The sequence below is a fragment of the Gopherus evgoodei genome, chromosome 1 (genome assembly GCF_007399415.2).
Source record: "Gopherus evgoodei ecotype Sinaloan lineage chromosome 1, rGopEvg1_v1.p, whole genome shotgun sequence".
NCBI lineage: Eukaryota > Metazoa > Chordata > Testudines > Testudinidae > Gopherus > Gopherus evgoodei.
In genome coordinates, this window is record NC_044322.1 from 343,236,672 (window position 1) to 343,261,397 (window position 24,726).

Consider the following 24,726-nt stretch of genomic DNA (forward strand, 5'->3'; position numbering starts at 1 on the left):
AAATGCATGTGTAACTGAACACAATGTGCATGTAAATTCACAAGTAAGTGGGTCATTATTTGTACACACACAAATGTGAACATTAGTTTTTAAAAGACTAGACCAAAATAACAGTATGGCTTAGCAGTACTAACACTGAAAGTGATAACTAATAGGGTTAATGGAGATAGTTTTCCTTTCCAATTCAACGGAAAAAGAAATAGAGGACGAACAACATGTGCATTAGCTCATGTATTATATTTATCTGACTTTACTGGCTTTTGAAATGATGAATATGTATTGTACAAATAAAAGCACTATATCATCATCCAGAAAGTCAAATAGATTTTCTGTATTTCTTACTATAAGCTGCTTTGATGAAAAAGTTTTCCATTAATTCTCTGAAAATACAGGTCCTGAAAGCAAGATTGGTTCTCAAGTGTGTATGTGAAGAGAAGACCTGGTTAAAGTTGCATTAATGTTATTGATTCCAGATGAATGAACTACAGCAGAAAATAAAAGAGAAAACCCAAAAGCTGATGGCTCTTATTGCAGAGTTATCCATGAAGCAAGCAATTACCATTAAACTGCAACAGGAAATGAGGGACAAAGAACAATTTTTGCTGACTGTTTCATCAAGGATAGAGAGAGGTCTCCCTCCTCCTAAAGAAACAGAGACTGAGTGGCTAAAGGTCTTGCGCAATGAGGAGATGCATAAAGCGGCAGCTGAAGCCAGAGAAAAGGTAGGCTTTTGTCATATGGTGCAATTTGAGATTCATTCACATTGTTCCAGTTGATTTTTTTTTTTAAAGGGCTTTGCTGTGTGGCTTTTTATTGGCCATCTCCCACCCTCCATAGTTTGGGGGAGGGGAGTCTTCTTGAAGAATAGGGCAAAACTGACCTATGCTTGTGGAAGAGCTTATTGCCAAGCTGCTTTGTGGAGAGTCACAACAGAAGTCCTGCATACTGTATATAATGAAGATTCACCAATTGGTTAGCTGGTGTCTAGTGCTAAAAGGAAGCTGTATGTGGCAGTTTAAACATTGTAATTATTTTGATGGTGGCAAGATAGAGGAGCCCAGATCTTTTTAGATAATATACTGCGGATTCAGTTTCAGAATAATAGCGCAAAGGAAGAAACTAACCCAGTCTTTTTTCTTAGGAGCTTGTAGATGCTAGACTGGCAGAGACAACGGGAGATTAGATTGCTAGATGGCAGTGGGCAGGAAGAGCACATGGGAAAATGTTGCAAGTTCCTTAATGGGCAGCTTGCCTCCTTAAAACCAATTGGGACAACCAGTGATCTGTAGAGGAAGAGTTCACACTAAGTAGGGGCAGTATTATAAAAAGATGTCCTGTTTGTATGAGGTTCCCTCAACCTCTGGCTCACCAGGCAGGGCCAAAGCACAATTTCAGTAGAGTATTTACAGCACTCGCCTCCCTAAGGGCTGGATGAAGGCAGGCCATGGGCTCTCCACCTCTCTCTGGCAAAAGCTTCCTGAGCAAGAAGGAGCGTGCACAGTGCACCCATTTAAAGAATATGCTGCCTTGAGGCCAAGGAAGGATTCCCCAACAAAACTGCTTTGGAATTAGACACTTCTGTGGAGTTAGCAGTTTCCCCCATGTTATGACAGCCACTTCAATATTCTGTACTTCAGTTTCCTCATTTGTAAAAATGGGGATATTAGTACAGTAGTATTCTTTGTAAAGCGCTTTGATCTATGGCTGAGAAGTGGTAAATGGAGTTCCAAGTACTGTCTTCACCATGACTTGTGCAACGGTCTGTCAGTGTTCTAGCAGATTAAAAATGTGTTTCTTCACAGCGTGCTGCAGAAGAGGAACAGTATGCCTCGCCAAACAGTATCTATACAACAGCGGAGCAGCGCCCCAATGCATACATCCCAGACGATGAAAATGTTCTCCCTTTGCCACGTCCCTATGGTGCTTTGGCTCCTTTCAAACCAACTGAACCTGGTTCAAATATGAGACACATAAGAAAACCTATTGTAAAGCCAATTGAAATCTGAACAAGTGATCCTGTTCCATCTAAATCATAAGTCCAGTAGTAGCAATTGAATATGCAAAGCCAACAGCTCAATATTGTAAATGTTTTTAAATGTTTGCTAGCAGTTTGCCAAAATATTCACACTGTAAACAAAGTATTTTTAAAGCAGACAGTATAGCTAAATAGTCCCTGCAGCTAATGGGGGTTCAGTATGCAAAACATAGCAGTGTTTTGAAATGTTAAGAGGAGTGAACAATCATCAAAATTGGTTTTTAACTTGTTAATAAATGCTTATAAAGTACAAACAGGTACAATAAACAAGAAGATTTTGTAGCTTTTTTTAATATTAATGTAATTGAACGATGACCTTATTCATTATACAAATAAATCAATATGGGGAACAGTTTGGACTGAAGATAATTGCCAGGCATGTCTGTTTAAATAAAAAAATGCCCTTTCTCTCACTACAGACCAGTGAGAAAGCTAATCCTCCTTTATTACTGATGGCAACGGCAGTAGAGGGAACAAGTCCCATTATTGAGAAGGTGCAAGAGGGGAAGAAGGGATGAATGCTCTTGCATACTGAGAAGTAAAGTGTAAGAAGGGCCCTGTTTCTGGGAGCTGAATCTCTCTCATTCAATACCAAAAAATAGGTACACAAGTTTGGGACCATACTCCCCTCTTTGAAACTATGCTGAGAAAGGATAACAAAAGTAGTTATACAGAGAGCTAGAGAAACATCCTGGAATTAAAAAGAAAAAAAAAAAAATCAAATTCATTCTAGTTTCTACTTCTGAAACTTGGGCACACTTTTTTACCCAGTAAATGGAAGTATATCTGTTCCATGCTAATTCAGCATGTCTGAAGTTCACAAATTTTCCCTGTTTGGTACCGAAGCACTACTTTTTTAAATCGCTGTTATAGCTCACAGCTAAAAAAATAAATGGGTTAGGTCAGTTCTGCATAAATATAGCTGGGAACTGAAGGGAAAAAAATCTGTAGCAATTTTAAAAAAATCTAACACTTGATCTAAAAACATTAAAAGTCATAGGGGCAGAATTAAATACAGTTCATCAAAGCCACTGTAAAGATAAGCTTCCAAAGAAGCTTTCTTCTCCTGCTGTATTGTACAGTACATCATAAACATCAGGAAAGGTTCTTATACACATTACAGAGAATAAATATATTAAAACCCGACTCCAAAAGCATGGGGGCAGTACTGTAAAGAGATGTACCGTCTGTATGAGGAATTTATACATCTTTATTAATACATTATATACAAAGAGTTACTCCGCATTTGTTGCCTCTAGCCTATACTACGCAATCTCAAAGAAATCCTTTATACATCAGTGCAATGACAGCTGCCAATTTCTCATTATTTCACCATGTAATTGATCTGTTCTTTTTTAAGAATGTCTTGCCTGTAAGAGTAGTATTAGAATAAAAATAAAATTCTAAAGAAACTTTTCCCACCATATTCTGAAACTTTCTACACCTACTCCTGTTCAGCCATTCCATAGTGTAAAACTGAATAATAAAAACTTATTTAGCTGGAGAGCAGGGTCTGCATCAGCTCCAATCCTTCATCCTACTTGTATTTACTAGCAAGTCTGCAATTTCAGTCTAGTCCCTCCTCAATACATACATAAGTAGAGTGGAGCATATATTATTTTGGGCAGCCTTTTACTAGTTAATGGTTGCAACTGAAAACTGGGAGCCTTTAATAGGACATTTGTTTTATAAATATTAACAATTTTTGAGAAGTATTAAACCCTGGAATTTTAGTTGCAAATATGCTTGTTGAAATGGTGATATATGTAGCAAGACTGACATGCTTTTTGAAGTAACCCAATATATTTTAGCAGTACTACAGGCCCAAAAGCATCATGGTGTGTTTCAGTGCTGTTTCCTCTACAAATTTTGCATTCACATTGTCTTCTTCCTCAAATGGATTCAGACCTGGAAAAGTACATTGAGAACATCAGCATTTACACAATGAATGTTCTTCTGCAGCAATACTTTCAATCCCCAGGACACCATGACCAACATTTTCAATCTGGGGTATCCAAAGTTAGGATTAAAATGTATTTTCATAGATGTGGAGCCCTCCTCCTGCAGTTTTCATTGATTTCACTTGGATGCTCAGCATCTCTGAAATTCAAGCCCTCAGTTCTAAAAAGTTTTGACCCCTAGTTTTGACCCCTAGTTTTGGCCCCTAGTTTTTTTCATAAAGACAAAAATATTTCTTGTAAGGACCCAGGGTTCTTAAGCAAGATTCACCAAGGTTCTTAAGCATTATAATGCCTCACTATTAGGCATGCTGCCGACTACTGGAATTCTCAGCTCCAAGTTTGTGCCCCAGCTCCTCATTCAGTACATGGAAAGAGTTCAATGCCAAAGAAAGAGATTCTCAGAATCCAGCATGCGGAGTAGGGAGCCACCTAAGGAAGCAGGGAGAGAAATGCAGAGAAAAAGGGGTGGGGGCTTAGGGCCCGGATCCACAAATGCACTTTGGCACCTGACTCCCATTGATCTCGGCTTTACACACCTGACTGATGAGCCATAGGGGGAGGTTTCCCTCCATTTAGGTATCTCAGCTGCGAACCCTTTCTTGGAATTAGGTGCCTAAATCAGGTCAGCCGTTTCTTGCTACCTCACTATACCTAGTACTTAGGGTATTCACCTACGATGTAGGAGACCTGGGTTCAACTTCCTGCTCCAAAGCAGGCAGAGCAGGGATTTGAATCTGGGTCCCCCACATCCCAGATAAGTGCCCCAATCACTAGGCTATTAGGCATTCTGGGGTGGACCTCTCTCCATCTCTCCTCTGAGAGGTAGTCCACTTGGTATAAATATTTAAATATTCACTGGGCAGAGAGAGAAAGAGTGACTCCACAGCCTTGTGATTAGGGCACTTGCCTAGGATGTGGGAGAGTTAGGTTAAAGGCCCTGCTCCAATAATATTTATTTATACAAAAATGAAACAGCTCCAAATAAGAGTGAGAGAGACCCATCCCAGAATCCCTTATAACCTGGTGGTTGGGACTTACCTGGCATGTAGGAAAACTGGGTTCAGATCCCAGCTCCAAATCTAACAGAGCAAGAATCCGAATCTGGAACACCCCTGAAAAATTCCCAACCTGCCTGCCCCTGGCTGTCTTTTGTGTGTGCCTGACCCTAGAGGTGCACTCTGAGCACCTGACCCGGGCTGCACCGGAAAGGTAGGCAGGAAAACACCTTGTCTGAGAATCCTGCTGGGGCTTTGGTTTGAGCATAGGCTTCAAGCAGCTCATTGGCTGTTGGGCAGCATCAGAACTTAGGTGGTTTTGAGCATGCCCACGCATAGAATTTAGGTACCTATGGGGATTTAATCACCTACAAGGTTAGGTGACAGCTGAGAAGTGATTTTGCACATGTGAATGGAGCCAAAATGTTGGGCTTAAGTGACAACTACCTCTCTAGATGCCCAAGTACCTTTGTGAATCTAGCCCATAAGGTCTGATTCAGAGTCCACTGAAGCTAATGGGAGCCTTACTATTGACTTCTATGGGGCTTTTTTTTTTAAACAGACTCATAAAACCTTTAAAGTCTGTATCAATATAGTATCAGGTTATATGATTGAATCTGTCAGCCACTTTTATCTCAGGACATTAGTCAAATCCTGAAAATTTTACACAGACAAAACTCTTAAATCACTGGAAGTTTTGCTTCAGTGTAAATTGAAGAAGGATTTCTAGAAAGTGGCCCTGGTATTGTCAGTTTCATAATACTGTTACATGAAATCCAAAGCAATGTAATTTAGGGGGGAAACTGTCATAGTAATTGTGGATTTGATTAACATTTAACCTTGGCTACTTTCCAGATTGTAGCAGACTATGCTGACCCCTTTCAAAGCTGTCAGCACAAGTCAGCTTTTTACTGGGACATAAACAGAACATATCCCACAGGGAGAAGACTCACAGACTTTGCAAGATGCACTGAAGACTTTTCTATTAATTTTATGTTAGAGGCACTCAGTTGACAATACAAATGGGCACCAGTACAAAACCTTAAAATAGATTAAACAGTCAATGGGATTTAATCTCCTAAGTGCCTAAATCTTTTTAAATTATATTTAGGATCCTAAATCTGCTAGGCATTGCAACACTGAGTGCAGCAATGCCTGAATACCTTCAAAAATCTGGGCCTAGGAAGGCTAGGAATTTAGGATGGTTATGATTCCCAGAAGGGAACCATGAGACAGAAATGCCAGAACTATATAAAAAACTGACTCAGAAATGGGGAGACCTACAAGGGAGTAGGTGGTGAGATGTGGAGAGGGGTTTTCACTAAGGAAGCTACGGAAGCAGTGAGCCAAGGAGGGGCAAACGAACAGATAGGTGCTCTGGAAAGAGGTAAGTGGTTCAAAGCCTGAAGAGACAGTGAAAAGAAGGAAATAAGCTAGGACAATACAGAGTTGGTATAGGCTGGAGGCTCAGTGTTGATACCACTCTTTAAAAAATACTAAGTTGGAGTTTCCAACAAAGTGGGAGGAAGTCCCCTATCAATTAAAACACCATAGCTGATGCCTATGGAGAAAGGGCCCTTGCTTGAGCCTGGAGAAGGCAAATTATTGCATTTTAGCTTGACAAGAAGAAACAGAAAGCTGCAGCCTGGGGAGGTGAATAAACTATTTAGCCCTTGGCGGGCTAAATAAACTATTTAGGACTATTTAGGACCATGTTGTTTTTAAACGTTTTGGTTGCCCCCAAAAGGAGAGAACTCTTATTGAGGTTTGGCCAGAGAGCTAAACCCCAAATTGCCCATTGGTTAGGGAGAAACCACCCACCACTGGCTGAATAAGGGGAAACAGAGTAGTGATAGAAAGGTAAGAAGCCCATTACACACACATGTAATTCTTATAGAAAGGTTAATATACCCATAGGTAGGTAACTACTACTGAAAGACTGTCAGGCATTCTGTATACATCCCTTCTAAAACCAAATCTTGCATGTGTGGTTTTTAATAACGTATTGCTAACCCACATGCCCCAAATGGGTTTGTCACTTTGTTTTTATGTAAAGCTCTTACCCTTTAAACAATAACTGAGCTTACAGTTATACCTGAAACAGGAAGAAATCATTCCAGCCTCACTCTTTTGGTTTACTTCAGCCACAGCACTCTGGCTTTCCACTATACCCACTGGCGCCCTTTTGAGAGAAATTCGAGCAGGAACCCTTTGAGGGGCTGAGGATGTTCACAGCCATGGTGGGAACTTCAGCTCTACACTACTGCTTTTTGTAAGCCTGTTCTACACATAAACCCCAAACTCCATTTCTCTGCGCGTGCACAGCTTCCATTAGTGGAAATGGGAGCTACAGGCCCAATCCTGCATCTATGGAAATCAATGGTATTTGGCCACAGTCTTTCATAGGGACAGGATAAAACCCTATGTGCACATCTAGGGACACAGAGACAGCTCATTAAAGGAACAAAGTACAGAAGGAGCCCACTTCTCTATGGTCCTTAGGGACTACTGTTATAAACATGCTGAATAATAATAAATAATAATATTACCTTGATCCTCTGCCTCTGCCAGCATATCAACTAAGTAGTTAAGTGGCAGAAACTCTACATGGACGGACAGTCTGTCCCCCACTGGTCTGTTATGCTGTAAAGGAAAAACACTTTATATTACTTCACAAAAGTGGTAAAGTAGCTACTTAAGTACGGAGTTAAAAGTGGCTAACAGTCCAAATGATAAGAGTATACTTTGGGCTCAAGACTATCAAAGCTAAAAGATTAAAAAACAAGCAATTGCCACCACCAAACTCTTACCTGTCTGTTCCTAAGTTTATCAAGCAAAAGTTTAACGGAGTTCCTTGCAATAAAATTAGAGTTGACAGGATGATTCCACAGCTGACTGACCTTGTGACCAATTGCCTATTAAGCAAAAAAAAAAACATAAAATAGATGCAATGCAATAGTGAATCTATTGCCTTTACGTGGCAGTTTCTGTCACAATAGGTCTCACTACTTAATGACTCAGCATCAGAGTCAGAGTACACTTAGAATCATTCCATTCTCCTTCCCAACAGTGCCCAATGGCTAACAGCTCATTATAGATTCCAGACTGAGAGCTGTGCCTCAACTGACTAAACCATTCCTAGAACAAAATACAGAAGACAAAGAAAGCTTTGACATTTTTTTTTAAATGCAGCCAAGTAAATAAATGCTTTTTACAGAAAAATTCCATTGGTACTTTCAGTGATTGGAAACACACAACAGTCCACATATTCAAGTCAGCAGGACAGATGAAGTTCACCCTAGAGGATGTAAGGAACTAGCCAAAGCAATCTCTGAATCATTAATGATTATCTTCGAGAACTCAAGGTCCCAGAAGCTAGAAAACAATAAGCATAGTACCATTTCCAAAAAGGTGGGGAAAGGAAGTCACACAGAATCAGACCAGTCAGCCTAATTTTGATATCCAGAAAGATACTGGAACAAACTATAAAATAATCAATTTGTTCAAACCTGGAGGATAATAAGGTGATAGCTAACATTGGTTTGGCATGATTTGTTCTGGACAAATCCAGCTAATTTGACACGGTAACCAGGCTAATGGACAGGCAGAAAGCAGTAGACATCATATATCTGGACTCTAGTAAGGCTTTTGACACTGTCCCACATGACATTCTTGTGAGCAAACTAGGGAAATATGCTCTAGATGAAATTACTATAAGGTGGCAGCACAACTGGTTGAAAGATCATACTCAAAAAGTAGTTATCAATGGTTCACTGTCAAACTGGGAGGATATATCAAATAGTGTCCTGCCGGGGTCTGTCTGGGATCTGGTACTATTCAGTATTTTCACTGATGACTTGCATGATAGAGTGGAGAATATAAATTTGGAGACAACGCTAAGCGGGAAGAGGTGCAAGCACTTTTGAGGACAGGATTTGAATTCAGAATGATCTGGATAAACTGGATAATTGGTCTGAAACAAACGAGACGAAAATCAATTAGGACAAGTGCGAAGGACTACCCTTAGAAAGGAAAAATCAGTGCACAAATACAAAATGGGAAATAACTGGGTAAGCAGCATTACTGCTGAAAATAGTGGGGGTTATATTGGATCACAAACTGAATACAAGTCAACAGTGTGACGCTGTGACAAAAAGGCAAACATCATTATGCGACATATTAACAGGAGTGTCATAGGTAAGAGATTAGAGGTAACTGTTCTACTCTGCTAGATACTGGTGAGACTTCAGCTGGAGTACTGTGTCCAGTTTAGGGGACCACATTAAGGAAGATGAGAGTTCTTTTTGCTTCCTGTAACAAGAAGAATCTAGTGTGGTAAGAAACCTCATCAATTTATAATTGGGTAAAACCAGACCTACGGACTTAGATTGAAATGGTAATTATATATGCAAAACCTAACCACAGTATGCATTATAACGTGACATCAGAAAAGCTTGTACTGCCCTGCACCATATATATTTTTAACAAGTAGTGAAGTTGGACAAGAGTAGGAAACTCCATGAATTAAAGAGAAATGCTTATTAATCCCAGTTTTAACATGGATCACCAATATGAAATATAAAGAGAGCTAAAAAAGCCCTCTTTCCTCAATGTGATAATCACCCCCCTCCCAATCACTGTTAAACTTAAAGAAAATGTGTATGTAGCTAAAGCCTTGAAGATACACAAGGTGAACTTCATCCCTGTTCAGTGGACCAGCATGCACTATTTGATTCCTTGGTAAGCCATCTTACGATGATTTACATGGGACTTAAGTCTTGAGTTCAGATCAATTTCATAACAACTGGATCCAAAACTTTAGAAACACCCCATGCAGTTACCTCAGGAAGCCTTGTAAAGATACTAAATTTCAGCTTTTCATTCTTCTCAGTGTTGTCCAGATCTACAAATTACAGAGAGAAATAAATAACTGACCAGGACTTCAGGGCTATGACTTCTTAAATTAACTCAATAGCAAAATACACATTAACTTATATTACACACATACAAACACCCCTCACCCTTTGAGATAACAGATTTGAATGTAATTTTTCAGACCTATTGGGAACAATTAGAATTTGAAGCATGACCTTCCAAAAGCATAACAATTGTTTCCCAACCCTGGCAATAACAAAAAATGGTGTACAGCACAAATCTGTACCTATTTTCTTTTATCCACTGGGTAAGGATTGTGTTACAGGTTTGATTACAGTAGCATAACTGCTTTAGTTAGGTTACAGTATGGGTACAGTAAAACCTTGAAGTTACAAACAGCAGAGTTACAAACTGACCAGTCAACCACACACTTCATTTGGAACTGGAAGTACACAATCAGGCAGCAGCAGCAGAGGAAAAAAAGAAAGCAAATACAGTACAGTACTGCGTTAAATGTAAACTATTAAAAATAAAGGGAATGCAGCATTTTTCTTCTGCACAATAAAGTTTCAAAACTGTATTAAGTCAATGTTCAGCTGTAAACTTTTGAAAGAACCACCATAGCGTTTTGTTCAGAGCTGCAAACATTTCAGCATTACGAACAACCTCCATTCCCAAAGTGTCTGTAACTCTGAGGTTCTACTGTATTGCTGTATTCCAATAACTGATTCAAATAAACTGAGTTATGCTAACTGCTCCTTTTGAGCTAAACGGGCAATGAACATAGCTGTGGTCATTCTATGGTTTATGAAGCCACAAGCTAGTTTTATGAAGATGTTGGCTTTATGATGACTGCATAAAGTTGGTCCTATGCCAAGAAACACAAAATAGGATAATCTGGCTGTAAATTTGGGCAATAATTCAAGAACATAATGATTGGCGTATATGAGAAGTGATTGTGCAAAACATGATTTTCATATGCTGCTTTGCACACTATTTCTTTTTAAATGTTCACAAAACATAGCTGAAAGAACGGGTGAGTTTCTTAGTCTACTTACAAGAAAGCCTAGTGAAAATAACCACAAATGGAGGCGTAATAGCATATTTTAAAAGTTCTTTAAAGCATGATTGTCTTAAACTCCTGAGTTTTTCTCTTTTAAAAAGACTTTATTGCCTTGTGCAGAATTTCTGGACATTCCACTAATGCCAGCACCAAAAGCATTTTGTCTGTTGTATCAATCTGAGGAAATTTGCTGAGGCAAGCTAATCCAGTTATTTTGATGGCCGGAGTCTTTTTTTAAGCTATAGATAAATCCTATGAAAATCATTAAGGTTAATGTTTCTGTAAATTTCCTAGTTTAAAAACGAGACTGGGATCCATGTGGTGATCTGCTGAAATTATCACAATGGATATGTCATGTTCTATCACATCAGGGATAGTGTTATGTAGGCTCACGCCCAATTCTGTCCTCTGGAACAGCTGTGCAATCACACTGACTTCAAAGCAGCTCCACAGGAATAACTTTCAACAATAACTTTCAATTCTAAGTGCAGAATTGAACCTTCGGCCCTTGTATTTTTCCTCTATGTACTGTAAGAGAAAAAAAACTCAACACTTTGAAAAAGCAGCAGCCAGTTGTGCAAAGAGCCATGGGTGTCCCTTCGAAATATATAAAGGGTATCCATTTCCAAAGCAGACTTGTTACAAAGGAATGTAATCCAAGTGTCTATTGTTAAATCCACCATACCTTTCAACAGTTTTATAGCACATGTCTCAGTCAGCTGTAACACCCCATTATCAATGTAATGCAGCAGGGTATGCAAAGGCAGACATCTAACTCCAAGCCCTATGTGCAAAGTATGAAAACCTGCAAAGAAAGCACCACTTGTTTGTGCAACAGAAATACAAATAGTTTTGTGCAAAGCCTCTAATTACAGCCATGCCATCCACAGCATTAAAGCTTAGTTGATAACAGTACTTTCTTTACTAACACATACACTACTATTTGTGGGAGGAGAGGAAGAGTTTATCAACACTTGCCAAATGTTAGTCTTCATGTTATTTAAACACCTCCACTCTCTGCAACAGTATTAAGTTACAGTTGAATACATCAATTTGAAGATTAAGCTAGAACAATCAGTTCAAACTAATACTACGTTACAATATGGTAAAAACCCTTCTTCCCCAAAGGATTTTCTACTTATAATGTGAAACTGCTGAGTTCCCGTTATCTTAACGAACTCTGCAAGGAACAGGAAATGAAACGGAGGAGTCTGGAGACATGCCATAAAGTAGTTACTTTATTTTAAAATATTTTTAATTCACAAAAGAGTGCTAAATAGTCTATAAATTGTTTGTTTGCCTTTAAAATTTCTTATGCATGTGTCTTTTAGTCCCCCCGCTCAATTAATCAAGAAATAAACCTCAACATGTGTTATATGTGGTTACTATCCATGCTCCAGCATAGCATGAACCAGCACAAAAATGGCATCAGTGCTGAGGGAGTTTTGAGATTCATGTTTCTGATCTAATAGACTCAGATCTATCCCCCCAGCATGTGGTTACACACATACTTTGGTCCTATAACTAACAGTATGATAATAAGCCAAATCCTTTTGCAAAAACATTCTTAACTGGATTAAAATCCAGACGAAAATCTATCAGGTGTCTGTAAGCCCCTTACTGCTTTGGCAAATTCAACAACAACATGCGATTTACAAAGATGTGAAACATTAGTGTTAAGAAATTCTTCCTAAAATTTAAAAAGAAAGTGCTTTGAAAATTATATGGGGATTATCAGAAGTTCTTGGTAATGGTAGTCTAGCACCATCAGAAGAAAAACTGGTACATTTTCATTACACTTTGTCCCATGGATTTCTTGAGACAAACTCCTTTCTAATTTATCCCTGTGGGTCCCTTTATATAGTCCCTGAATCTGTAACAGATTGAATAGCAATTTTAAAGTGCCTTGCAGCATTCTCACTCTTCATTTTAAATTAAGTCAACATTTTTCCATCTTTTCTCTCCTTTCTTGCTTGTGTCCCTAACTGAGACATCAGTTCATCTGGATGCGGGTAAGGGTCACTTATGATCAGATATGAAAGTAAGCTGGTATGGTACGGTAAGCCGTGCGGGACTGCACTGGCTTCTCCGGCTGTGATTTAAAGGGCCTGGGGCTCCAGCTGCTGCAGGGAGCCCCGGGCCCTTTAAATCACTGCCAGATCTCCAGCAGCCGGGCTCCAGCAGTGATTTAAAGGTTTCAAAGCTCTGCCCCTGCGGGGAGCCCCGGGCCCTTTAAATCACCACCAGAGCCCTTCCACTGCCACCCCAGGGGAGCGGCAGCAGGTCTTAGCGGTGATTTAAAGAGCCCAGGGATCCGGTCGCTGCGAGGAGCCCCAGGCCATTTAAAGTGCCACCCAAGCCACGATGCCAGAGCTCTGGCTGCACTTTAAAGGGAACGGGGCTCCCCACAGTGGCTGGAGCCCTGGGCCCTTTAAATCACCGCTGGAGCCCTGCTGCCTCTACCCTAACGGCAGCAGGACTCCAGCGGCACTTCAAAGGCCCAGGTCCCCTCAGTGGCAGGAGCACCGGGCCCTTTAAATCCCCGCTGGAGCCCTGCTGCCCTGGGTTAGTGGCAGCAGAGCTCCTGCGGGATTTAAAGGGCCCAGAGCTCTGTGGCGGCCGGAGCCCCAGGCCCTTTAATTTGCCCCTGAGCCCCAGTGCTCCCAGCCACCTCTGCAGCTGGTAGCTCTGGGGTGATTTAAAGGCCCTGGAGCTCACAGCCGGAGCCTTGAAAATTTGAAAGGCACCACCTCTTTGGGTTGAGGCCGCAACCCCACTCAGGACTCCGTACTGGTAAATCCTTTAAGGTACTTTCATCCCTGCTTATGATCATCTTTCCCAACAGATCAAGATCACATTAACATGATGTTTGTACTCCAGTAGCCTAAAAAGCCAAAGTCACAACATTTTCAGGCCAAAGTTTCTGACTAAGCAAAACAAGAGAGTCATTCTACTCAAGTAGATTTCTGTTAAAGTATTTCAGCCTGAAGAATTGGTTGCTACTCCTAAAAGCGGGACATAAAGCATCTAACAGTCCAGCATCTAAAATTGTAGATTCAGGGGTTGGTTTATGGTAACGAGATACAGAGCCTTCATGTTACTGGTTCAAGTTTGTGGCCATAGTGTCCAAGAGCAGTTACTGTGTCACAGTTGGTTCGTGACCCTTCTGAAAACTGGCACTGACTGAAGCCTTTCAATCTCTGCAGTCTTCAAAGACTGCACAGGCACAGAAATGAAGGCGTCGATGGAGCAAGCTGCTTCACGTGAGCAGACTCTTAAGCTGCAGTCAATGGACATCTACATGGGGGCAGCTGCAGGATCAGGGCTCCTGCTCCATCCGCACAGCTGTAAGTTCAGGGCTGAAATACATTAGCAGGGCAGCATGAAAAAATCAGTTTTGCCTCTGGATGTCATTTATGTTGGTAGCCCTTAAAACTGAAAGTCCAACCCAGCTACTTTCTGAACTAAAAATTCATTAAAAAGGGGAAGGAAAAAAAACCCCTAACTCTGGGTGATGCTTTCCCACAGAATTGAAATGGTGCTCAGAAGTGAAACTTTTCAAAAACTACACGATTTGCCATCTTTGTTGTAACTATTGACATTTGTTTTATTTCACTGCAGGTGTTTATGGAGAGCTCTTCCCCACACAGCTGTACTGAGTACATTTCAGGCCTGCCAAAGTGAATACAGCTTGCACTTATTGCAAATGCTATTTGTCTGGAAGACATTCAAAGCAATGCTCTTATTCTCAAGGGTGGAACAAAACAATGAAACGTGGAGATCCAGTGTCACGGGCTTACCAGGAGGCAGGGGCATACACATTCCATTGGCAGCTTCTAGAATCCGACTCATGATGTGGAAAGCGGCACACTCTGCTGCGCTTCCTCGCTCGTCCCTGCATTTAATAAAACAGCCTGTTAGCAGCCAAAGACATCAAACTCCCCTCATGGCTTAATCACTTTGTGTCACAGTTACATGAACGCATTTTAAAACAGAAGGAATTCACTGTCCTCAGATACCATCTTGGTTTATTTAAGAGTTAAAGTTACTGGATTCTAGTTCTTGTTAACAATTTGAAAAGTGGCCGTACATAAACTACGTGGAGCCCTCTGCTCACAGCATACCTACAAGTCTGCCATTAAACAAGGAGCTACAACTTTTTAAGTAGAGTACCTAAAAGTTAGACACTTCCTGTCCATAGGTATCTACATAGGGATGTAAGTGGGCTGATTTTTCAGCACCCACCACTCAGACTCAAACCAACGGGAGCTCAGTGTGGCTTTTCTTTATGTACCTCTGCCCCGAACTAGTTGAAGCTGTCCTCTGCCGCCTACCTGGTGCTGGGTTTTGAGTCAGGTGTTAGCAATATAAATATTACCAAAACCCACTCATGGCAAGATGGACTTGGCAAAACCATTTTGCCACATTCTATAAAACTTGCTGTAGATTAATGGAAAACTCTTGCTTACAAGCAGAGAATGCAGGACTGAAGACTGTATTTCCTCCAAACAGCTTCCATTATCCGACAGATCAGATCCAGCTAGAACAAAAAGGGACGTGGATGAGTTCTTGTGTGGCCGTTAGCCTCTGCTAGCATTTCCAACACCAGTTCACGTGATAATGTGTGGACTTTAGTTCTCTGATTATTCCAATCTCTTCTTAGCTGATTTCCAAACATCCACAAACAAGTGTTCAGCCCACACAGTCTCTTTCTTGTGCTCCCTGGCTGACCTCCAGCTCAGAACTATTGGCCAGCGCCAGCTCCTAGCCCCACTCACCTCTGGCCCCTCTAAGCTTCTGCAGCCAACAGAGAACCTGCCCTTGTATGAGAATGTTGAAAGGATTCCCTAACCATGCTCTGTGCAGTGTGCAAATCCAGCCTCATTCCCAAAACCTCAACTGCCACATGGGGCTGTTTGGAATAACCCCATTAATGTTAAATGAGAAGTGTTTTTGTAGCTCAACGCCACCACAAACATCTGGCATGTCTCTAACGCCGTTCATCTGGGGGGCTCAAAATTCTTTAGAAACACTAGTTTGGAGGGATTAACTGAACACTCCTAAGGCAAGTATCATCCCCATATTCCTGGGGGTATACGAAGGCACAGGGAGGTTAAAGTTTACTTCCCCACGGTACAGTGATGAACTCCTAGCACAAGCCAGATAACTCTAACATTCCAATATTTTCCAAGTTCAAAACTTTTTGGACGTGATAGGAAATTCCAGTTGAAATACTCTGGAGTTCAGCAGTTTCTCTTTCATTTCCAGGAAATGACAATGACTTCCAATTTTCAGGCATAAGCCAGAAAAACCACACCTCCTGTCTGGAAAGGCTTTCATTTCTGGTCCAGCAAGCAACAGAGTCCTTAGTCTAACTACACTCTGGCTACATCTGGAGTTTTAGCACATAGTAGAAGTTTCTAAAGGAGTTCCCAACAGTTATGCCACAGTCATTTGCTATGCTATTACTTGCATGACAAAACTGGATGTTTGCGGGGACTTGGTAGAGTTTGAGTAAGCACCTACTGATCCAGCTTCTACCCAGTTCAGAAAATTGCAGCTTACAGGTGTCATTTGGTTCAGCTATAATGATGTAACCAAGTTTTGAGTGCGTGCAAGTCATTTTATGTTGTTTGTATTCTGATAGCACTTCAGAGTCCCCACTGTGCTAGCTGTACAAAGACAATCCCTGCCCCACAGTTCCTGCAATCAAATATACAAGACAAAGTGTGGGGAAAAGGAAGCATTTTTGTTGCTTTCCAGATGGGGGACAGTAAGTGACTTGCCCACGGTCACCTAGTGAGTCTGTGGTAGAACAGGACATGAACATTAATCCAGTGCATTAACCACCAGAACATGATCCATCTCAGTAAGAGTGAACATGGAGTAGAAAGTGGTAGAGCAGTATAAGACTCACCTCTTGGTACACTTAAAATTGAACTGGAGAAAATCTAGATAAAAAACATCAATAGCAAAATGGACTAGACCAGCCAATACTGCAGTGACAGGGTTAATATTTTCTAGAGTGCCTATGCCACGTTTGAATTTTTATGCCTTACTTTCCGAGATGCTGAGGTTCCACTGCAGTGTTCAGCCATTCTGGCTTTTCTAAGGTACTTCTGTGAGGATTAAGGCTGCATGTTTGTCATGGAGATCACAGAAGTCACGGCAGCAGTTTGGGTGTGTGGCAGGGGACTCAGGGCTAGGGCTGGGGCAGTGGGTTGGGGTACAGGTGGCACTTATTTAGGGGTGGTGCTTCCCGGCTCCCACCAGCATGTCCCTGCAGCTCCTAGGCAGAGGGGCCCAGGGGCTTCGCACACTGCCCATGCCTGCAGATGCTGCCCCCACAGCTCCCATTGGCTGCAGTTCCCAGCCAATGGGAGCTGCTGAGGTGGCACTTGTGATGGGAGCAGCGTGAGGAGTCCCCTTGGCCTTCCCTCCCCCTAGGAACTGCAGTGACATGCTGGTGCGAGCTGGGTAGGGAACCTGCTAGCCCCACCAACCCTCCTACCCCAGCAGGGGTCCTGGGTCACACGCTGCCACTGCCTGCCCCACCAGTACAGATCCCAGGCTGCACATCACCGCCCACCCTCCCCCTCCCCAGTGCCAGCTGGGGTCCCGGACTGCATGCTGCTGCTCGTCTCTCCCCAAGCACAGCGGGGGTCCCGGGCCACCCCCCCAGCACCCACGGCATCCCTGGACTGTCTCTCCCCCCCGCCCCCACAGCAGACCGCCAGACCAAGTTTTAGTCAGGGGTCTGTAGTAATGGACAGGTCACGGGCTGTGAATTTTTGTTCACTGCTCATGACCCATCCATGACTTTTACTAAAAATACCCGTTACTAAAACATAGCTTAGTGATGATCTATGAATGCCAAGAACAAAACTAAACCCATTTTTCATTACTTCCTGCTTTGCTGGTTCCTGCCCTGCCATACATTGCTGAGATTACATTAAAGAATGCTGGAAAGAGAATCACATTCAGGCCACTTGACTGATAAATGGGGTACGGGAAATGTAAAGATGTTATGAATTCAGTGAGAACTCCCAACCAGGATAAGCGGAGATCCAGGTCTAGTGATGGACTTCTAAGAGAATCTTGCAAAGTGTGCCTGCCAAATGGCTGGAGTAATTTTTATGGGCATCTTGCCTATGTTTAGAACAACTTTGTTTAGTTTCTGTTAAGGCGCCCACAGGAATGGAAGCCTATAAATTGCATATTAAGAGAATTCTTGCTTTAGGTGACGTTAAAGAGCAAAATTCATCACAGGTTTTGTTATTAAATAGTGGGGGTATTTTAAAGGCTCAGTCTAAATTGATTTGTTTTGCCAGAAACTTTGGCAGAACAGGGCTAAATAAGCATTCTGACACCAAGAAGTTCTTGTCTTTGTTTAGATTAAGAGGGAACACATGAAAATGAGAAAACCGTAGCAATAGAGAAAATGCACCCCAGTTCTACTTTAAGCATCAAACATTCATGCTGCAAGGAATTTTACAGTTCTTATTTTATCAGACTAGTTTTCTTCTCCAATCTTTCTTATTATAGACACACAGATCTAGAAAATAGATACTGGTTACTGAGCAATGAGACATGCACAAGACACAGAGAAAGACAGTCCCTGCCCAGAGAAAATGATCTAAAAAACCAAAGTTCCAACAGTAACTGAAATTTGGAAAATAAGGGGCAAAAATTCAAACTAACCAGTTCTGAAACATATTCCAGAACTATCTGGTCAATCTTCATTTTTCCAACATATTGTAGATGCCTCATAAGATGATCTTTCAACTGAGCAACCATCTGGAAAAGGAAAACAGCCATTTAGGTGTCTTCTCAAAGTTCAAGCAGGTGCAAGTGCCAATTCACATGAACTAGCACAACAATCTTCTGTCTGTGGCAAACAAACATGATTTGCACTGAGATCACTGGCTATCACACATTCTCACCAAAGAAAAAAGTGATTTTAAACAGACAAAATTATAACTTAGTATAGATCCAGCTCAATGGACCAATGAACATAACACAAGGCCTTCAGTTATCCCTGGACCACGCTTCTCTGCCTAACAGGAGAAAGCCTGCAAATCTAAATCTCCATAAGCGCTACTAAGTTACAGTGGCTGCATATATCACAACACATGGCTACAACTTCTACGCAGTCCTTCGCCTGAAAAAAGAAGATTCTTAAATATTCCAGTTCTCAGCATTCAACTTTAGGTCATGGAGAAAGAATTATTAGGATTTGGACGAGAGGGCCAGACTGAGAGAAGAGTCCATAATGAGCCCTAGATTTTGAGTGGCAGAGAACAGGAGAGGTGCTGAGGGTTTCAGAGGCAAGATGAGGAGTTCAGTTCTAGCTGTGTTGAGTTTGAACACGTCACGAAATCTGCAGGAGGAGATGTCCAACAGATTGGCTAAGATTTAGGACTGGATGGAGGGGGACAGCTCTGGAGTGGAGATCTAAATTTGTGAGTCATCAACATGCAGTCAGTAGATGAAGCCATGTGAGATTACCCAGGGAAAATGGTGTAAAGGAAGAGGTGGCCCATAGATGTAATGGGGTTACAAGTGAAGTAGAGGGCAGGTGAGAAACAAAGGAGAATGTGGAATAAGTGTTAAGTGGGGAGCAGGAAAAGGAAAAAGGATCATGTGGGATCTCATTGATCTTCTTTTTGAAAGTTAGCCAGCTCTTGCAAAGAGGGAGGAAGACATGGGAGAGGGATTAGAAGGGAGTTAAAAACTGAAAGTAGGTGACAGGGGCTTGAGGTGATGCCCGGTGAGGATGGAAAGTCAGTGTTTAGGCAAGAAGTACTGCAGCATATAAGAAAAAGAGCAAGCTTGTACTGGAGGAAATCAGGTTTTGACAAATTAGCTATTAGCGATGATTTGCCTCCTAATTTTCATTTTTAGGGTTTAGTGTTTTGACATGGGAGAAGGGAACGAAACCAATTCCTGCATGGCAGCATGTTCTGTCCCATTTCTAGTCCCAACATGGATTAGCATAAGCCAGTGGTGGGCAACCTGCGGCCCATGAGGGTAATCCACTGGTGGGCCATGAGACAGTTTGTTTACATTGACCATCTGCAGGCAGGGCCACCCAGTGGCCGTGGTTCACTGTTCCCAGCCCACGGGAGCTGTGGGAGTCCATGCCTGCCGGCAGTCTATGTAAACAAACTGTCTCGTGGCCTGCCAGCGGATCACCCTGAGGGACTGTGTGTGTCCCGCGGGCCACAGGTTGCCCACCACTGGCCTAAGTGATCTTCCAGTGAACCATTGAATAAAAGACTTCGCAAGAAAAACTACAACTAAATACTATCGAACTTATTCTTTACATTGATCAAGATTGCGTGTCTTCTACTGCACAGGATGTAAAAAAACCACTTACTAGTCCGATTAATAATCGCTGCTGGTAGTCTTCCTCTTGAAAAAGAGGAACTAGCCTTTCCTCTGAAATAAACAGAATTAATATCATTCAAATATGTGATTCTGCAGAATTAGTGAGAGACTTCAGGGATTCTGAGGAGAAACACAGGAGGCACAGCGTTCCCATTCTTAGACGGATTCAGACAACAGTGATGGAACAGAAAATTGTCACAAGGCAGACTTCCTCAGCTGCTCTAATATGGAGGCATTTGTGAAAAAAAGCTTATTTTCTTCTCCTCAGTTCTGTTATACAATAGCATCGCACTTTGTTTCTATAGCTCTTTCAATCTCTAAGACAAATGTTGCCACCACCATTAGCCCTTTAGAGCCAGCAGGGCCAGAAAACCCAGCGGTAACAAGAATACAAAATGCACACTGTTCAGATCTTGACATTTACAACTCTCACCAAGGGCAAACATCTGGGCGGGTTTGCTATACAACTGGTTAGAGCAAAGTAGCCTTTGCACAGAATGCACCTCCTACACTCACAGCAGAACGCTTTGGCCTGGCTATTTCAGTTACAAATTGCTGAGTAAGGTGACTCTCGATATCTGACAGCACTCCCTTTAACTGCATGGAAGAAAGAGGTTACAAAATAAAAGAACAGGTATAGAATACACCAGGCAGAGCCTGGCGTCTTCTGACTCATTACGAGTTCTTCCTGTCCTATGAGATCAAACTAACAGCCTGACTCTGCACGATGCTGAGCAGCTTCACTTGACATCTTCAAAAAATGGCCCCTAAATTTTTAAGCATTTCCCTTTAACTATCTTTTGCCTGCCTTGAAGTATATTTATTTAGCTACTCCTTGGGCAAGCCACCTAGCCCCCTCTACCTCACTTTCCCTATCTGTACAAAGATGGGTCTGGCTAGCTCCATTTTAAAATGCCTGGAGATCTATGGATAAAATGAACTAGGTAAATCCTCACTATTACTAACTAGAAAGTCTATAGGCACAATTGAGGTTCTGACACGAATGAACTGTTCAGACAAGTGTATGGTTCTTAAACCAGCATCTTTAGAAGACAGGGCAGTGGTTGCAGCGTAAGGCTACAGAAGTTTAGCTAAGGCCACATGGGGTCCTAAAAGTCAGAATCCAAAGCAACGGTTGAAGGATAGAGGAGGTGATCATAAAGTTGGCTAATGGAAGTTAATGTTGTCTTTATATTCTAGACGTGTTTGAATTTGTTTAAAGCTTTTAAATGAGTGACCAATACTTAGACTAGCACAGCGATGTGGGACTGCAGTCTGGAAATCTTGATCAGCTTGTGAATGGAAACCTGAATCACATGATAGAAGTGATACAAAGAATAAGAGAGGTCCTGAAAGACTCAAAATGCCTAGCAACGGAAACAAGAATAGCAACTTACGATTTGTCAATGAATTTTACGGAAACTAAGTTTTAACTAATTTTTAAACTAATCAGTAGGGGTCTTGAAGGTCATTCTATAGCATTTCTGAAATGATTCTGAGATGCTACTGATCAGCCCTGCTCAGCAACTGATTGAGTCTAGTGCCTTGTCTCCTCCAGGATTTTTCTACCATAATCTCCCAATGGTTGCAGCTCTGTAGTGGTAGCACTGTAGAAAGTTGATTTAACAATCATCTCTCTCAGGGGTTGGCAACCTTTCAGAAGTGCTGTGCCGAGTCTTCATTTATTCACTCTAATTTAAGATTTTGCATGCCAGTAATACATTTTAAATGTTTTTAGAAGGTCTCTTTCTATAAGTCTATAATATATAACTAAATTATTGCTGTATGTAAAGTAAATAAGGTTTTTAAAATGTTTAAGAAGCTTCATTTAAATCAAAATGCAGAGCCCCCTGGACCGGTGGCCAGGACCTGGGCAGTGTGAGTGTCACTGAAAATCAGCCCGCGTGCTGCCTTTGGCACACATGCCATAGGTTGCCTACCCCTGATCTGTCCCTTCCTTAAGGAAAACTACTTATGTAGATAAAGCCTAGATTACTGTGTTTGTCTAGATCATTTTCAACTATACATCAGAGAGAGACTTTTTTCCTGCATTTTAGTTACCCAACTCATCCCTCAGATCCTCCAATGGCAAACAGGTTCAAAATATATTGGAAAATGAATGTTTCAGGCCATGGTATGTAGACTGTAACCATTTTAGCATCCCACCAAGCCACAGACTGCATCAGTGCATGTTTTCCTTACCCAAGTTCCATGCAGCAAGATTGGAAAGCACCCTAGGGAGGGAAAATTGAATTTAAATACTGCTTCAAAAGGATAGACACACACTGAAAAGTTACTTATCTACATGCAGCTAATCAGATTTTAAATTGCATGTATTGGCCATGTTAAACTAGCTCAGTGTATTAAGGATAGTGGCATAAAATTAACTTAAACGTGTTTTTAAAGGAAGAAATCTTCATTTCTAATGTTCAGTCTTAAAGCCCAGAAAGCTGGATTCCCTGGACAGTTTTGTGGTCATCATCAGGAGTCCCTGATGACCTGGGCTGGCTGACACCTGGGTGACTTCCCATAGGTGAGGTGAATTGGCCAGGTATGTAATAATCGTGAGATGCACCCAGCTTCACAGCACTTTTAAGTCCAGGACGGTCCACTTCAAACACAGCATTCATTTAATCAGAATAAGGAAGGGTAAAATCATTAATATTTTACCTACTTTTTTGCATTCTCAAAAATATTCCTCAAATATGTTGTGGTTCTTCTTTCCTCTGCCTTCTACATTGAAAAAAACAGTTGCAGAACTATTAGAATCCTGCCACATAAAAGACCGATGAGAAACAGTGCTAGCTTTCCCTTCTAATGGGAATAATGCTACAGTAGTGCCTCTCAATCACTTTGAAAAGCACAACCTGCAGCTGGTAGAACTCAAGAAACCCACAGAAAGCTAGTGTAGCAGAAATCCAAGCCCTCAACCTGGTGGCAGATTGTGGAATTCAGATCCTATCTGAACCTATAGGTAAGAATGACAATCACTGACTGCCCTCCCATAAGTGCTACCCAATTTCCTCATCAAATGTCTAATGAGATGAGTTCCAGCAACTTAATTCTTTACTTCTGTATTCATCTTTAAAACAATGCTCACATCACGGAAACATAACGATGGATGCTTATCCGATCTGTTCATTTACCTCTTCTGAAAGTAGCTTATACCATTCTCTCCTGAGCACATTGTTGTTGTAATGCAAGTGTGGCTCAGCGTACTTCGCACACTCCAGGTTTAAGTTTAGCTTTTCCCAGAAGCCTTTACAATTTAGAACCTACAAATATGTAAATGAAAGCATGAATACAAACTGCACAGTTGTAAAACTATCTATTGAGTTTATTGCTCAAATGATGACATGAGAGAACTATGATAAATGCAGGGTTGGAAATCAGTCTTGGGTTATTGTTTTTTGAAGCCATTCTTCTACTGAGAAATTATTACTACTATTTAAGAAAGCTATGAAACCTCTTATACAAAGGTTCTCTTTCAGGGTAGTAAGTGAATAACCTGCCCGTTTTGCACCCAGGGAATGTTAGCCAAACAATGCAGACACTTTGTTCTTTCAAAACTCCCATTTGATATTTATTTTCCTTGTTTGGCAGTAGCTTTCTCCTCCTCAGCTATAACACTGCATTATACTGGCACGCCAAGGTTTGTACCATTACAGAATTCCATTAGCACTTTTCTTATAGAGTCCTATTTGGGAAGTTGATATAACAAACTCAGCCCAGAAAAAAAAAAAAAGAAAGCTTTTCCACAGCATTTTTTAAACCTTTGATTTTAACACTGAAATTGACTTAAAACCTAGGAGGGTAACAGGAAGAACCAAACATGTACAATTCTGGTTTCCTGTGCCTGTTTTTGCATCTAGAATTCCACACTGGGTCTGACTTTAATTTATTTATTTTAAATGGAAATTTGAGGCCATTATTAAGGCTCAGCAGCATGCACTGTACTGGACAGGACATAGAAGATTAAGACACTAATTTCTGGAAGATAGTTGAAAAAACCCACATTTTTAAACTTTACTCCTCTATTCATCTGCCTTTCCTGGCACACCTTTCCAACCACTGCCATCATCTTAGCAACACTTTGGGGGCACCAGCAGGATTTTGGCTGCCTCTGCCCCTTGCCATTTTCTTACCTTTAATAATTGCCACAGTGAAGTGACACTGTTTCATAGCATGGAGCACATCTTACAGGAGAGAGTGACACATGAAAACCTGGCCTCCTTCCCTGCACTTTAATTCATACTCATATGGATCACTTCCCTTCCACTGTCAGTCAAACAAAAATCCTGTGGCAACTACAGCAATGGCTTACACAGAAAATGAACATCAGGAAAATAACTTCAGGGAAATGATGTATTTTAGCTGCAGTTTAGCAGTGGGAAAGCAAAGAGAGGC

General features: G+C 41.4%; 2 protein-coding genes across 7 annotated transcripts in view; one reads left to right on the forward strand and one right to left on the reverse strand.

Moving 5' to 3' along the window:
• The window catches only part of CCDC146 (coiled-coil domain containing 146), a 125,514-nt gene extending 123,486 nt beyond the window's left edge, over positions 1-2,028 (forward strand). For 3 of the 4 annotated variants that reach the window (XM_030555117.1, XM_030555197.1, XM_030555276.1), the window contains 2 exons: positions 474-722; positions 1,803-2,028. In XM_030555117.1, coding sequence (XP_030410977.1) covers positions 474-722; positions 1,803-2,006 — 453 coding nt within the window. In that variant the 3' untranslated portion in view covers positions 2,007-2,028. Of the gene's footprint in view, positions 1-392; positions 723-1,802 lie in introns of those variants that run through there. The other variant, XM_030555364.1, reaches the window with a different exon arrangement.
• Positions 2,029-3,838: 1,810 nt separating this feature from the next.
• Positions 3,839-24,726, reverse strand: part of GSAP (gamma-secretase activating protein) — a 62,661-nt gene continuing 41,773 nt past the window's right edge. For 2 of the 3 annotated variants that reach the window (XM_030555791.1, XM_030555960.1), the window contains 12 exons: positions 23,466-23,594; positions 22,994-23,052; positions 22,522-22,553; positions 20,309-20,370; positions 18,631-18,726; positions 15,399-15,469; positions 14,730-14,824; positions 11,615-11,734; positions 9,833-9,894; positions 7,802-7,906; positions 7,541-7,634; positions 3,839-3,943 (listed from right to left, as the gene is read on the reverse strand). In XM_030555791.1, the coding sequence (XP_030411651.1) occupies positions 3,852-3,943; positions 7,541-7,634; positions 7,802-7,906; positions 9,833-9,894; positions 11,615-11,734; positions 14,730-14,824; positions 15,399-15,469; positions 18,631-18,726; positions 20,309-20,370; positions 22,522-22,553; positions 22,994-23,052; positions 23,466-23,594 (1,017 nt within the window). In that variant the 3' untranslated portion in view covers positions 3,839-3,851. Of the gene's footprint in view, positions 3,944-7,540; positions 7,635-7,801; positions 7,907-9,832; positions 9,895-11,614; positions 11,735-13,631; positions 14,289-14,729; positions 14,825-15,398; positions 15,470-18,630; positions 18,727-20,308; positions 20,371-22,521; positions 22,554-22,993; positions 23,053-23,465; positions 23,595-24,726 lie in introns of those variants that run through there. The other variant, XM_030555871.1, reaches the window with a different exon arrangement.